This window comes from Mustela nigripes, chromosome 16 (assembly GCF_022355385.1).
Source record: "Mustela nigripes isolate SB6536 chromosome 16, MUSNIG.SB6536, whole genome shotgun sequence".
Classification (NCBI taxonomy): Eukaryota; Metazoa; Chordata; class Mammalia; order Carnivora; family Mustelidae; genus Mustela; species Mustela nigripes.
This window is the reverse complement of record NC_081572.1, coordinates 22234482-22248003: the sequence shown is the minus strand read 5'-3', so window position 1 is coordinate 22248003 and position 13522 is coordinate 22234482. Positions and strand designations below refer to the sequence as shown.

The 13522-nt window shown below is 51.2% G+C and overlaps 1 protein-coding gene across 1 annotated transcript in view; it reads right to left on the bottom strand.

The window, feature by feature from the left end:
* Positions 1 to 13522, bottom strand: part of PLXDC1 (plexin domain containing 1) — a 55999-nt gene that overhangs the window by 28846 nt on the left and 13631 nt on the right. The window contains exons 3-6 of the mRNA XM_059379190.1: positions 2283 to 2426; positions 1921 to 1990; positions 1142 to 1264; positions 647 to 765 (exon numbers count right to left, since the gene is read on the bottom strand). Of these exons, the coding sequence (XP_059235173.1) occupies positions 647 to 765; positions 1142 to 1264; positions 1921 to 1990; positions 2283 to 2426 (456 nt within the window). The remainder of the gene's footprint in view (positions 1 to 646; positions 766 to 1141; positions 1265 to 1920; positions 1991 to 2282; positions 2427 to 13522) is intronic.

Sequence of the window (13522 nt, the reverse complement as noted above, 5' to 3'; positions counted from 1 at the left end):
GTCTAGTTCTCTCCATCTCACGCCACCTACTCCAAGCTGACATCTTTCTCTGAAACCATCCCGCAGCCTTCCCTCTGAGCCACCAAGAATCTGTTCTCCACTCTGAAGCCAGAGTGACCTTTCTTAAAGGCAAAGCTGGGTGTTCCCCTGCCCTTGCTTGTCCCCTACATTCTCCCCTCCAGCCTTGCTTTCTTCCAAGGCTTTGTACCAGCCATGCCCTGTTCTGCCACAGGACCTTTGAATGTGCTTTTCCCTCTCCTCTTGGCTTCCTGTTAAGGAATTCCTTTGCTTCCTGCAGATTTCAACTCTGTTCCTCAGGGAAGCCTCCCCTGACCTCTGCTGAGATAAAAAGCCTCATGAAAAAAAGAAAAGAGGGAAAAAAGCCTCATTAAAGGCACTCCTGACACCGGGCACCTCTAACTTAGGAATACTTGTCACAGTGGTGATTCTACACTTGTCCCTGCAATTACCATCTATCTCCCCAACCAGACCTACAGCTCTAGAAGGGCAGGGCCTCCAGCCATCTCATCAACTGCTGTCTCCCCAGCACCAAGGCCTACGCCTGGCACATTTGCAGGTTCTCTACAGATAGTTGCTGAATGAAAGACTCCAAGACCCAACCGTCTCCGCAGCTAAGCTCGCTCACCTCTTTGTAGCCAAACACAATGCGGCCATCGTGGTGCAGAGCTGCCTGGAAAGTGAAGCTGCCCCTGTCCTCCCGGCCTTGGAGGTAGACGTGGTCCCACTGAACAATAAAGACTGTCCCTGGGGAGGAGAGGAGAGAGCCGGCTGGCCAGGGAGGCGGGCCCCGCAGCAGCTTTGGGGACCAACACAGGTGTGGTGGGGTGCTGGGTGCTCAAGTGACAATCCAGGGAGAGTAAGACACAATCATGGCCTCTAACGCTTGTCACCTCTGCTAAGAGCCAAGCACTTTTCTCTTCCTATCTCATCAGATCCTGCTAGGTGGCAGGCATCCTGTCCCCATCTTAGAGATGAAGACAGTGAACACAGGAAGGTGGGTAGCTGCCTTGCTTTGTGACCGTAAGCAAGTCCTTGTCCTCTCTTGGGACTGCTCTAAAGGGGCTGACTAAGTGAGCCCCTGAGCCAGGGGGCGTTTGTAAACTCTGAGATCTGGTCTCACCATTGTCAAAGTAAGCGACTGTCGAATTCTCAGAGTAGCCGGGGTTGAAGTTGGCCATCAGAGGCGCCACGTACTGAGTCGCTGTGAGCATCCGATGGATCGTGTCCCCCATGAAGATGAAGCCTGGGGGAGGGGGGTTAAGGCAGAGGAATCACCAGAGAAGACCTAGAGGGGTGCCTTCCTTATGCGGAAGGGACAGTGCAGAGGGAGCTGGAAGCGAATCTTTTTTTTTTGGAAATGAATCTTGGACCTCTCTGTTCCCCACCCCCGCCTGCTGGGCTCTGGGTCTAGTGTGTACAGAGCAAAAGGGCTCCAGAGCAGAGAAGGCTCTCCCTGCCCCTCCAGGTAGGCACAGACTCCCGCCCCTCCCTGTCCCTGGGAAAGTGCACAGGAACCTAAGAGAGGCTCCTCTTTTCAGCCAGGAGCCTGATCCCAAGAGCCAGGCTCTCAGGGAAGTCTCCTCTCTCTCTCATTCACAGACTGAAACACAGGGACCACAGGGATTGTCCAGGCTGGCTGGAGCTGGCCGAGACACACACACACAGACACACACATACACACATGCACACACACACACGCAAGTCAGCCAACGTCGGGGGACGTGGTCCAACACACACACTCGTCTCCCTCCTGAGACTGGGATCCCAAGAAAGAGCCCAATGTGGGACCCTCCACTGCCTATCCGTACACCCCCGTCTCCACTGAACCTTTCCAGGTAGGTCCCTTGGGTTCTGGCTGAGATCTCCAAACCTCCCCCAGTCCCACCGACACAGCCTTACCTCCAGTTGCTATGGTGATCTGCCGCAGAGGATGCCCATAGAAAGGAAAATCAAAGGACAAGACCACTCTCTGCAGGGCATGGGAGAGAATCAGCATGGGCCAAGCTGTAGGCCAGGAGGCTGGGCACCCACACTGCCCCATGCTTGTCTGGACAGAGCAGGGAGCAGGCATGTCCAGGACAGGCCGCCAGGACCACGGGTGGGCACCTTAATTCAAGGCAGCACCCCGGCTCCAGAGTTCCCTGGAAAGCACCTCCCAGATCATGGACCTCAGGCCACAACCCTGCCCACCGACCAGGCACAATGCCTTGGCCCCCAGCCTCCCAGCCCAAGGCAGCCCTGCCAGGGACTGGCCTACTTACCGAAGCCTGCCGGTGGGTGTTGGAGAGGATTCTATGGACCTTCACTTGGCTCTGGTTGGCCTTGGCCACATCCACCCACAGCTCGCGGCTGTGGGGCTCGTTGGGGCCATACAGACGGGACACATAGTAGTTGTGGTTGTCCTCCTGCCACCACCCGAGACAGAGAACACAGGAGGTATGAGGAGTCGGGCTGGCCAGGAGCCATCCTCTGCCCTCCCCAGGAAGTTACCGCCCTCCCTCGTGCGAGCCCTGTGGCCTCGAGTGCTGGTTTCGGCCTGGACATCCTGGGCCATGGATCATGCCCAGGCCAGAGCTCAGCTTGGGGCATCAGCAAGAAATAGCCAGGGCAGCTCCAAACAGAGCTATGGTCTTCAAGGAGCTCCCAGACTGAAGGGGACATGTAGTCTCTGCTCGGGGTTACCCTGCTTCAGGGAAAAGAAAAAAGTGGATCTTAGAAGCCCCCAGTCTGAAGATGGAAAGCAGAGAGGTGCCTCAGTGACTCAGTCCGTTAAGAGTCCAACTCTTGGTTTCAGCTCAGACCATAATCTCAGGGATCTCAAGATCGAGCCCCGCATTGGGTTCTTCTGGGCATGGAGCATCTCTCCTTCTCCTTCTGCCCCCACCACCCCCTCAGAAAAAAAATCAATAGATAAATTAAAAAAAAAAAAGATGCAGGTAGACTCTTGATCTTAGGGAGCTGCTAGTCTGATGGAGGAGGTAGGCCTTAGGCAAGTAGGACACACAGACACAAACCCTTGAGCAGAGGGAGAAATCGGAGCCCACATGACAGTCACCAGAGGCTGAGAAAGCCGAGAGAAGCAGCTGTGGTTCCTCTGAGACATTTCTAACCTCTACCATGAGCCCAAAGCAGATAAAGAACAAGCCAGAATACAGCCAGCAGGAAATTAGTTCTGTAAAGCCTCTCCTGCACAGAAGCATTTAGGGCCAGGATTTAAAAGAGGGCAGGAAAGAGTTATCAGAAAGGGTGGCAGAGCCCGGGTAGGAGGCGATGTTGTAGCATTTCAACCCATCTGGGAGTGCCAGCCACAGGGAGAAGGAGGCAGAGTCGGCCGGTGCACTTGGCTGCGGCTGAGGAGATGGGGCTGCTGACCCGTGAGGAGCCCTGGACGCAGCGGGTCATTAATCAGGCTGTCCAGCGGCCGCGGCTGCAGACACAGCAGAGCAGACAGACCATGTTCTCCCTGCCAACCTGCCAGCTGCCCAGCCGGCCCTTGCCCTGGGCCCAGCATGAGCAGGGACAGGGGATGCCTGTCCTCTCCAGCCGCCAAGAGGCAGGCTCTGCTCTTCTGACAAGTGACGTGCTCTGGGGACCTGGGGTCAGGGCAGGGTTGGGGGAAGATGAGCAGGAGAAGCATGGTGTGGCAGGGGAGGGGGGCCTCCCCTCCAGCCTCCTGATCCCCCCCAGCCCTCCACCGGCCCTCTGCGCGGCTGTCAGACAAATCTAAGGCACATGCCATGCAAGGCCCCATCACTCTGCTCACAAGCCTTCTGGGGCTCCCACAGTCCTCTCCTCTAAGACCAGACATTCCCACAGGCGAGGGCTGCCTTTATCGATGGGGGTGAGGCACGGGGGATGTGCTCAACTGGAGGATTTGCCGATGAATGTGTCGCAGGGCACAGCCATGGTGGGAGGGGGGCCTGCCCCTCCCCTGTGCCACAGCTACCATTGTACATGCTCGTGACCGGAATGGGATCATGTTACCAAGCAAAGCAGGACAACAGCCCACAGAGAACAGACCTGGGCAGGTAGGGTGGGAGTCAACCAAATGCAGCTCCCACGTAGGAACTGGAGCAGACCCGTGTTGAAAAACGGCTGCTTGGAGGCTTGGAGAAGGGTCTGGTTTCTATCACCTGCTTCCGGGGACTCATGCGGTGAGAGCTTTTGCCAAACCTCCAAGCGTCAGAAATGAGGGCCCCCCCAGGCAGAAGCCACACTCTGCCGTGGGTCGGAAACCCCAAACAGATGCTAACTTGTGTGTCTGCTGCCTCAGCTAAGACGGCAAAGGGTGGAGTGAGGGGACGCGTCTCCTGGGCCCCATCTGAAACCAGGTCAGTCTCGCTCAAAGGCAAAGGCTTTTCCTTGGTCTGTTGTTTCTCGGATGTTTAAGCAACTGTCCCCACTGGAAGGTGACATGGGCTGCTTTTTAATCATTGGTTAAACTCTCTCACGTCAGGGGTGCCTGGGTGGCTCAGTCAGTTATGCGTCTGCCTTAACAGTTAAGCTCAGGTCATGATCCCAGGGTCCTGGGATGGAGCCCCGCATCAGGCTCCCTGTCGGCAGGGAGTCTGCTTCTCCCTCTGCCTCTGCCTCTCTCTCTCTAAAATAAATAAATAAGGGGCAGCTGGGTGGCTCAGTGGGTTGGGCCTCTGTCTTTGGCTCAGGTCATGATCTCAGGGTCCCAGGATCGAGCCCTGCATCGGGCTCTCTGCTCAGCAGGAAGCCGGTTTTCCCCTCCCTCTCTGCCTGCCTCTCTACCTACTTGTGATCTGTGTCTGTCCAATAAATAAATAAAATCTTTTAAAAATAAATAAAAAACAGGGACGCCTGGGTGGCTCAGTTGGTTGAGCAGCTGCCTTCGGCTCAGGTCATGATCCCAGCGTCCTGGGATCGAGTCCCACATCGGGCTCCTTGCTCCGCAGGGAGCCTGCTTCTCCCTCTGACTCTGCCTTCCACTCTGTCTGCCTGTGCTCGATCTCGCTCGCTTTCTCTCTGACAAATAAATAAATAAAATCTTTAAAAAAAAAATAAATAAATAAAAATAAAAATAAATAAAAAACAAAAAAAATTTTAAAAATAATAAAATAAAATAAATTAAATAAATAAAATCTTTAAAAAAGAAATAAAGTCTCCCCCATCAGAAGGACCAGCGCAGGTCCTTTATGGGGCACAGAGCTGAGGGGACTGTGTCATGTTCATCTTGTCACCCCAGCACCTCCCTAGTGCAGGGCTTGGCACCTGGCATATGGCAGGTGTTAGGATCTGCCTGCTGAATTAGTTGAGTCACAAGGATCCTGCAGCTGCTGGGGCCCGAGGTTGTGCTGAGAACATGTGAGGTGGTGACAAGGACAACATCTTCCCTCAGCACTGAAGGAAGGGTGAAACACAAGCCCATTGTGAAGGACCCAGCTGCCTCCTCTGAGAATCCAAGTCTGTGGAAAGCCTTCCAAAGCTGGCATGTCCTGCTCGCAGGTGGAAGTCCCCTGACGCCTCAAGCTCTTCCCTGAGGAACTGAAGCTAGAGAGGGAGACACTTTCCAAGCAAGGAAGAGAGACCCTGGCTCCGCTGAGCAGCAGGTGGACGTCCGTACCTCTGTGTCATCGGGGTGCTGTCCTAAGTGTGACTTCTTGTCCACAGAGAGGAGAAGGAAGACCTTACATGCACTTGGCTTCAATAAATATATGTTGAGTGAGTGAAAAAGAGACTAGTGTTGACTTGGGCCTGGAGAGAAAGAAAGCAGCCTTGGTTTCTGACTGCTTTCCTGGACTCTGAGTCAGCCTGTCTGTCTTCTCTGGCCCTTGGAGCCCACGGTAGGTCTCTACCTCCTCACTGTAAACCTTCCTCCTGACACAGCTCAAATAGGAGCTCCTTGGAACCAGAAGGGCACTAACCAGAAGAGGCTTGCTCCTGGGGTGATCAGAGGGTCTTCCAGGGACACCCCAGACTGTCCTTCACCAGCACAGACAGTGAGACTCTGATTGGGAAGAAAGAAGTGAGAAACCCAGTTTCTGGGAGAATTTTCCCTGATAACACCCAGGCTGCCATGTTTTTCTTCTATAAAGTTAAGCACTGCTGGCTTCTTCTTCTTTTAAGATCTTATTTATTTAGGAGAGAGAGAGAGTGTGTGTGTGTGTGTGTGTGAGCGCACAAGTTGTGGGAGGGGAAGTGGGAGAAGCAGACTCCCCTTTGATCAGGAAGCCCAATGTGGGACTTGATTCCAGCACCCTGGGATCATGACCTGAGCCAAAGACAGACGCTTAATGGACTGGGCCACCCAGGCGCCCCACTGCCGATTTCTTGACTGACTATGGAGTCATGTGGAAAGTCACCAACCTAGCGGGCACTTCCCATTTGTTACTGCGGACCCCTGCTCACGCGGATGCCAGCACCAGCAGTTTTGATAGAGGAAGTCCACCCATGACAGAGATGGATACGTGCTTCCCCATAACCATTCTCTCCTTCTTCCTTTAGTTTCCATTAGGCACGTGACCACCCAGCTAAGACTACGTGTCCCAGCCGTCCTTACAGCTCAGTGGGGCTACATGACTATGCTTGACCAATGGAAGACCAGCAGAACAGTCGTCCTCAGTAGGAATGGGCAGCCATCTTGGACCACAGCAGAGAAGGCACATGTTGCAGAGGCGAGAGCAGCAAGACGGAGGGAAGCTGGGTCCCCAACACCATGGAGACAGTACCTCACCCCCCACTTCCTTACACTTACACTATTACATGTGGGAGAATAAACTCGTGCCGAAGCCCCTCATGAGTTGGACATTTGTTATAGTAGCTGAATCTGCGTCCTAATTAATACAAGGAAGGTCCTGAGAGGCCTCCTCAGGCCGGTCAATCTGAGGGCTTCCTCGCTGTCATCCATGTACACGCATTTCCTAAAAGGATTTAGAGGCTGTGCCTGATGGTGAACTTGTCCCAGGAATTTACCCCGTTCAGGCCCGTCAGTGTGTTGGGCCTGCAGTCCCTGGGGCAGTCCCGTTCCCCCTGAGGGCAGCCTACGGCTTGGAGGCCAGAAGCTATGACGGGGTGGCCTCACAGCACAGAGGGTCAGGGGGCATAGCCTGAGCCAGACTATTTGGCAAGTCCACCAAACAGAACTGTGTTCCCTTGAAATCAGTGCAAGAAGCTTTGGTCAGTAATCCATGTTCGTTCTGGAAGGCGGCATGCCATGGATTTCAAACCTTTTTGGTCATGAAATCTTTTCTTCCAATTAACCTTCCATGGAAGCTCAGTACATAAATCATATCAAAGTTTGGCCATTCTGGGGGAAGGAAAGAAGGGCCTGGAGCCCAGCCTGCTGGGTTACTTCCTCTTCCACCACCCTCCACTCCACGGCAGCCAGTGCAGGGAAGTGCCTCTGTGAACCCTTAGGGTTCCATGGAGTGCACTTTGAAAACCACTGCTCTGGAGTCAGGTGCCCGGGCTGCGAAGTCAGACAGACCTAAATTCAAAACCTGGCTCCAATTTTTCACTCTCCTCTCAGCTTGAGTCCCTCCTCAGTAATCTCGCACGCAGAGTTCTTGAAAGGATTAGACAAAACCTACCCACGTACACTCTCAGCCCAGTGCCCGGTCCACAGTCGGTGTTCGCTAAATAGGAGCTATTACGATGATTTTGTTGGACCTTTCCAAGAAAGGTTTTGCTTGTGGAGGCTGCCTCCTCCAAACCAGCCTCAGCCCCATCCTGATCGTTTGCTGTTACAGTGTCTCTTCTGCCTCAATTATTCATGCCTGGAGCCTGCCAGGCACTTCATTGCTGACAGCGGGGCGGCATTTGCCTTGGCTGAGCTCAAGACGTTTCTGGACAGGAGCTCCGGCTAAGCTGTCACCATCGGCCCGTCAACTGCCAGCCAACTGGCAGGTGAAAATGCTGGGGCAGGCCACCAAGGGCACCCTGCAGGGCCTGCTGGAGAGGTCTGGCCAGCCAGGCTTGTCAGGACGGGGCTCTAGGCAGCTGGGTCCAACCCAGGAGGTGCTGATGGGATTGCTGGGGGAGGCGGCATCCCGTTCCCTGACTCCACCATCCCACGAAGCCTTACAAGACCCATAGGGATGTTCTCCAGATCCCTGCGTCTCAAAATGTGCCCCCAGGGACCAGCAGCACCTGCATTACCTCGGAGCGCCTTGGAGATGCAGAATCCTGGGCCCAACCCTTAGCCTCAGGGATCAAAGTCCAAATTTGAATGAGCTTCTCAGGGGATTGATTCTTCACACAATAAAGTTTGGAAAGCACTGGTCTAGAGGCACCCCCTGTCTGGACCAATATGTCAGGCATTTTCATCCGTAAGGAGATCGTGTGTTAAACCCTTGGACTCCAAAGGCAGAAAGACCTGGGCTCTTGTTCTGGCTGTCACCCACTAGCTGTGCAACCTGAGGCAAGAACTTCACCTCTCTGTTCCAAGATGGTATTAGAAATATTCACCTCTTGGTATAGGTGGGTGAATTCCATGTCAAGCCATAGAATGAGGTCTGCAATCAGAAAGGACTTCCATAACATGGCCTTTTATTCGTATTTTCCCTTACCTCATATAATAATAATATTCTCCATCTGCCCTCTGGAAGTATTCAAGCCTCAGGTTAAAATAAACCCACACAGAAAACGTGTCATCACAGAGTGCAGAAAGCGGGTCTATCCTGGAAAGGGAGAGGACCCAGTCCAGACAAAGAGGCAGCGAGATCCACACCGAGGGTCCAGGGTAAAGAGGTGTCGGGATGGATAAAGCAGACCTAGGAAGGCCCTGGAAATGGGGTGTTGGACCAGGCTCAGAAAGAGGGTGGGGACTAGACACAGCATTTCTAGACACAGCATTTCTCAGTGCCCCCAACACTTCATGGAAATGGAAGAATCATCCACTTTCGGTAACTCCCTATGGGGAGGAAATATCAGCCAACCAGGGATTTTGAGAGCATAAATATAGATCCTATCACCACACAGAATCAGGACAAGGCAACATAAAAACAAACACAGACCTCCCCCATCCCTCAACTGGTCCCATGTGGCCACATTTCCTTCTAGCCTTTTCCATATGTATATAACTTTACATGGTTATAATCCTGTTGTGTGGACTGCTTCTGTCAGGTTTCATGATCTCTAAAGCAGTTTTTGATGTTGAACTTGGTCTTTTAACCATCACTTAAGAAAACCCACAATTTTCTTAACTATTTCCTTATTGTTGGGGCATTCAGGTAACTTCTAATTTTTATGCTCTCATAGATACTTCTGTGGTGAACTTATTAATGTACTTTCCATCTCCAAGATGGTTTCCCCTACTTTAAAGCTTTAAAACTTCTGATACAAAGCAGTGCTTCTCAGACCCTAATGTGTATGCAAGTCACCTGAGAATCAGATACTGATTCGGCAGGGCTGGAGTTTCTGCATTTCCTTTTCTTTTCTTTTCTTCTTTTTTATTTTTTTTAAGTAATCACTACACCCAGCGAGGGGCCGAAACTCACAACCCCAAGATCAAGAGTCCTATGCTCCTCTGACTGAGCCAGCCAGGTGCCCTTCAGTTTCTGCATTTCTTTTTAAATTTTTTAAGACTTTATTTATTTACTTGACAGAGGGACAATGAGAGAGGGAACACAAGCCAGGGGAGTGGGAGAGGGAGGAACAGGCTTCCCGCTGAGCAGGGAGCCTGATGCGGGAGCTCTATCCCAGGACCCTGGGATCCTGTCTTGAGTTGAAGGCAGACGCTTAACTGACTGAGCCACCCAGGCGTCCCTCATCGGATTTTTAGAACAACTCCATGAGTCATTCTCAGTCCCACCTTATAGATGAGGAATCTGAGGTTCAGAGCACATCCGTGACAAGGATACCTAGTATCTGCCATACCTGGGACAACAGTAGGGTGATCAGTATCCTAATTTGCCTGCTATTGGAATTTCCCAGGACAATGCAAAACCCAGGAGCATTCTGGGAACACCAAGGTGATTGGTCACCTAGACCAGAGTCAGCTAATGTTTATTATTCCTGACCCTGTGCCAGGCCCTTAATGTAGATTCCTGTAGAATATCTTTACAATTACATTTAGACAATAGCATCCCCATTTGACAATGAAGAAAGGTTAAGAAATTTGCCCAAGACAAAAAGACAAACAACCCAATTAAAATGGGCAAAGCGGCAAAGGACTTAAGTAGACATTTCTCTGAAGAAGATATACAAATGGACAACAAGCCATGAAAAGATGCTTAACATTATTAGTCAATCAGGAAACACAAATCAAAACCACAATGAAGGGCTCCTGGGTGGCTCAGTGGGTTAAGCCGCTGCCTTCGGCTTAGGTCATGATCTCGGGGTCCTGGGATCGAGTCCCGCATCGGGCTCTCTGCTCGGCAGGGAGCCTGCTTCCTCCTCTCTCTCTGTCTGCCTCTCTGCCCACTTGTGATCTCTCTCTGTCAAATAAATAAATAGAATCTTAAAAACAAAACAAAAAATCACAATGAATATCATCTTACATCCATTAGAATGTTCTAATTTTTTTTCTTTTTTTTTTTTTAAAGGTGATGTTCATAAACAGACTTGTAAAGAGATAATGCCCAAACAGCTATTGTAAGCTGATCAGAGCTGGTTCTAGCAAACTAATTTGTAGACGTATATTATTGTCCTTTTTTAAAAAATATTTTATTTCTTTATTTGACAGAGATCACACGTAGGCAGAGAGGCAGGCAGAGAGAGGAAGGGAAGCAGGTTCCCTGCTGAGCAGAGAGCCTGATGTGGGGCTCAATCCCAGGACCCTGGGATCATGACCTGAGCCGAAGACAGAGGCTTAACCCACTGAGGCACCCAGGTGCCCCTAGAATGTTCTAATTTTTAAAAAAGAAAGACAGTAACAAGTGTTGGCAAGGATGTGGAGAGTTTGAAACCTTCACACATTGCTGGGGGAGCATAAAATGCTTTGACTACTGTGGGAAACAGTTTGGAGGTTCCTCAAAAAGTTAAACATAGAGTTGCCATTTGATCCAGCAATTCTGCTCCTAGGTATGTGGCTCAAACAGTTGAAATCAGGTCCTCAAACAAATACATGTACTCACATTCACAGTGTCAATATTCACAACTGCCAAAAGGCAGAAATAGCCCAAGTGCCTATCAACAAATGAATGAATCAGCAAATTATATATATCCGTACACTGGAATAGCATTCAGCCATGAAAATAGATGAGACTCAGAAACATTATATTAGGTGAAAGAAACCAGACACGAAAAGTCATATGTCATATGATTTCAGTTATATGTGAGACATCAAGAAGAGGTAAATCTATAAAAATAAAAACAGAGATTGGTTCTTGCTTGGGGATAAAGGAAGGGGAGATGGGAAACAACTGTTTAAATGGTACAGCAGTTCCTTCTGGGGTGATGAAATATTCTGGAACTAGATAGAGGTGATAGTTGCCCAACACTGTGAATGTATTAAATGCCCTTCATTTTAAAATGGTTAATGTTGGGGCACCTGGGTGGCTCAGTGGGTTGGGCCTCTGCCTTCAGTTCATGTCATGATCTCAGGGTCCTGGGATCGAGCCCCTCATCGGGCTCTCTGCTCAGCAGGGAGCCTGCTTCCCTTCCTTTCTCTCTGCCTGCTTGTGATCTCTGTCTGTCAATAAATAAATAAAAGTCTTTAAAAAAATAAACTGGTTTATGTTATGTGGGCGCCTAGGCGACTCAGTTGGTTAAGTGTCCAAGTCGTAAGTTCATGAATTGTGGGATTAAGCCCCATGTTGGGCACCATACTTGGCAGGAATTCTGTTTGGGATTCCCTCTCTCCCTCTGCCCCTCTCCCCATGTGTGCACTCTCTCTCTCTCTAAAATAAATAAATCTTTAAAAAAATAATAAAATGATTAATATTATGTTATGTAAATCTCACCTCAACACGAGAAAAAGAAAGAAGAAAACCAACCAACCACCAACCTGCCCAAGAAAAGGATCAACAAGAGTAACCGTTGTGGGAGATAGATGTCCTGGGGCTGAGCAGCCACGAGGTGTCCTTGGCACCCGTACTGAGCCCGGAGCGGGTGGGTGAGGAGATGACAGGACCAGAAAACTCGCATTTTGCTCCTGAATGTCAACCCTGTGAGATCAGTATTTACCACCCCATCTGGGAAATTCGAAACTAGTGGGGACTGCAGGGATTCCTTAATTGAGGGGTTCAGCATCCAGCCCAGGGTCAGGAAACTGGTACCAGCCAGTGCAAAGGTTGGGGCCCAGTACTGCTAGATTGTTTCCATAGCACTGGAGACTGGACCCTTGGGCTCCACATCCTACCTCCCCAAACACCCCTTCCTCTTACAAAACCCCTTATCTTCTCTCTTCTCTTTTCCCGAGCTTCCCTTCCCTCCGCCCACATTACACACTACTCCTGGAATTCTCCCAGGTTCAGCCTCCTCACCTCATCCCTTCCCCTGAGCCCACTGGCATGGTACGGTCTTCCCACGAGCACAGCTTGGTCACCAGGTTCTGGGCTACGAGTCTGTCTGTCTGTGCCATTCTCCCCCAGGCCCTTCCATCTGGGGAGGAGGTCTCCTAGAGGTCTCCTTTCAGGAACTGCCTCCTTTGGGAGATTATAGAAATCAGGCAGGTATTGCACTCATTTGTCCCTCTTGTTGTCTGCCATCTTGGACCACATGGTACCTGCCTGGACGCAGGGTCCCTCAGCATCCCTGGGGCTCCCCATGGTGGGGAAAGAGCAGGGAAGAACTTCTTGGTCAGAGAGGAAAGAAACTTAGGGAGGTGGGGCCCTAGGGAAGACTGGGGTGGAGGAGAGGGTCTTTCCTACCATGGAGAGAACTATTCTATTACAGGAGAACCTCCAAATCTGAACGTGTTAAAGCTTGGTTCCTCCCAGACTGTGGGCTTGATCTGAAACAGAGAGCCAAGAAAACCTTGGACTAGGATTGGAAATCCCCAGGATGGAAGAAGAACTTTGTCCAAGGCTTCCTTTCCCTTCTAGCCTCTAAGAATAAACTGAGCCACAACCCAGGGTCTCTGACTTAGTGTCTCCCCTCAATTCCCAGTCCACCCCCTCCAAAAAAGTTACCAGTGTTCCAGGGCCTCAGAATTGGTCTTGGTGGGAAAATCTCTGGAAATCCTGGTCCAGACAAGAGTCCTAGTTCCACTGGGGCATGGTGGTAGAGTGGGTATGAGAATAAAATCTAAGGAGAGGGCTTTGGCCAGGAGCCTCAGAGCTGCCAGCTCACCCTGGCAATGCTGGCTGGATGCTCAAGGCCTCAAAGCCAGCACGTCTGGTTGGACAGAGCACTGTGGTGAGGTCGTGAGCCCAGGGTGCTGGGCAACAGAAGCTGAGCTGAGGACCCCAGTCAGGCATCTACCCTGAGTCTACCCTGGGCAGAGGGGCCAGGAAAGAGGGATGGCTAGGGAGTCTGGACAGGGATCTGGGGGGAAAGGGGATGGGAAGAAAGTGTTGAGCCAGAGGAGGCAAGATAGGAAGATGGCTAGAGAGACTGGGCAGAAGGCCGGAGCCAGAAGGGAAGCCCATGG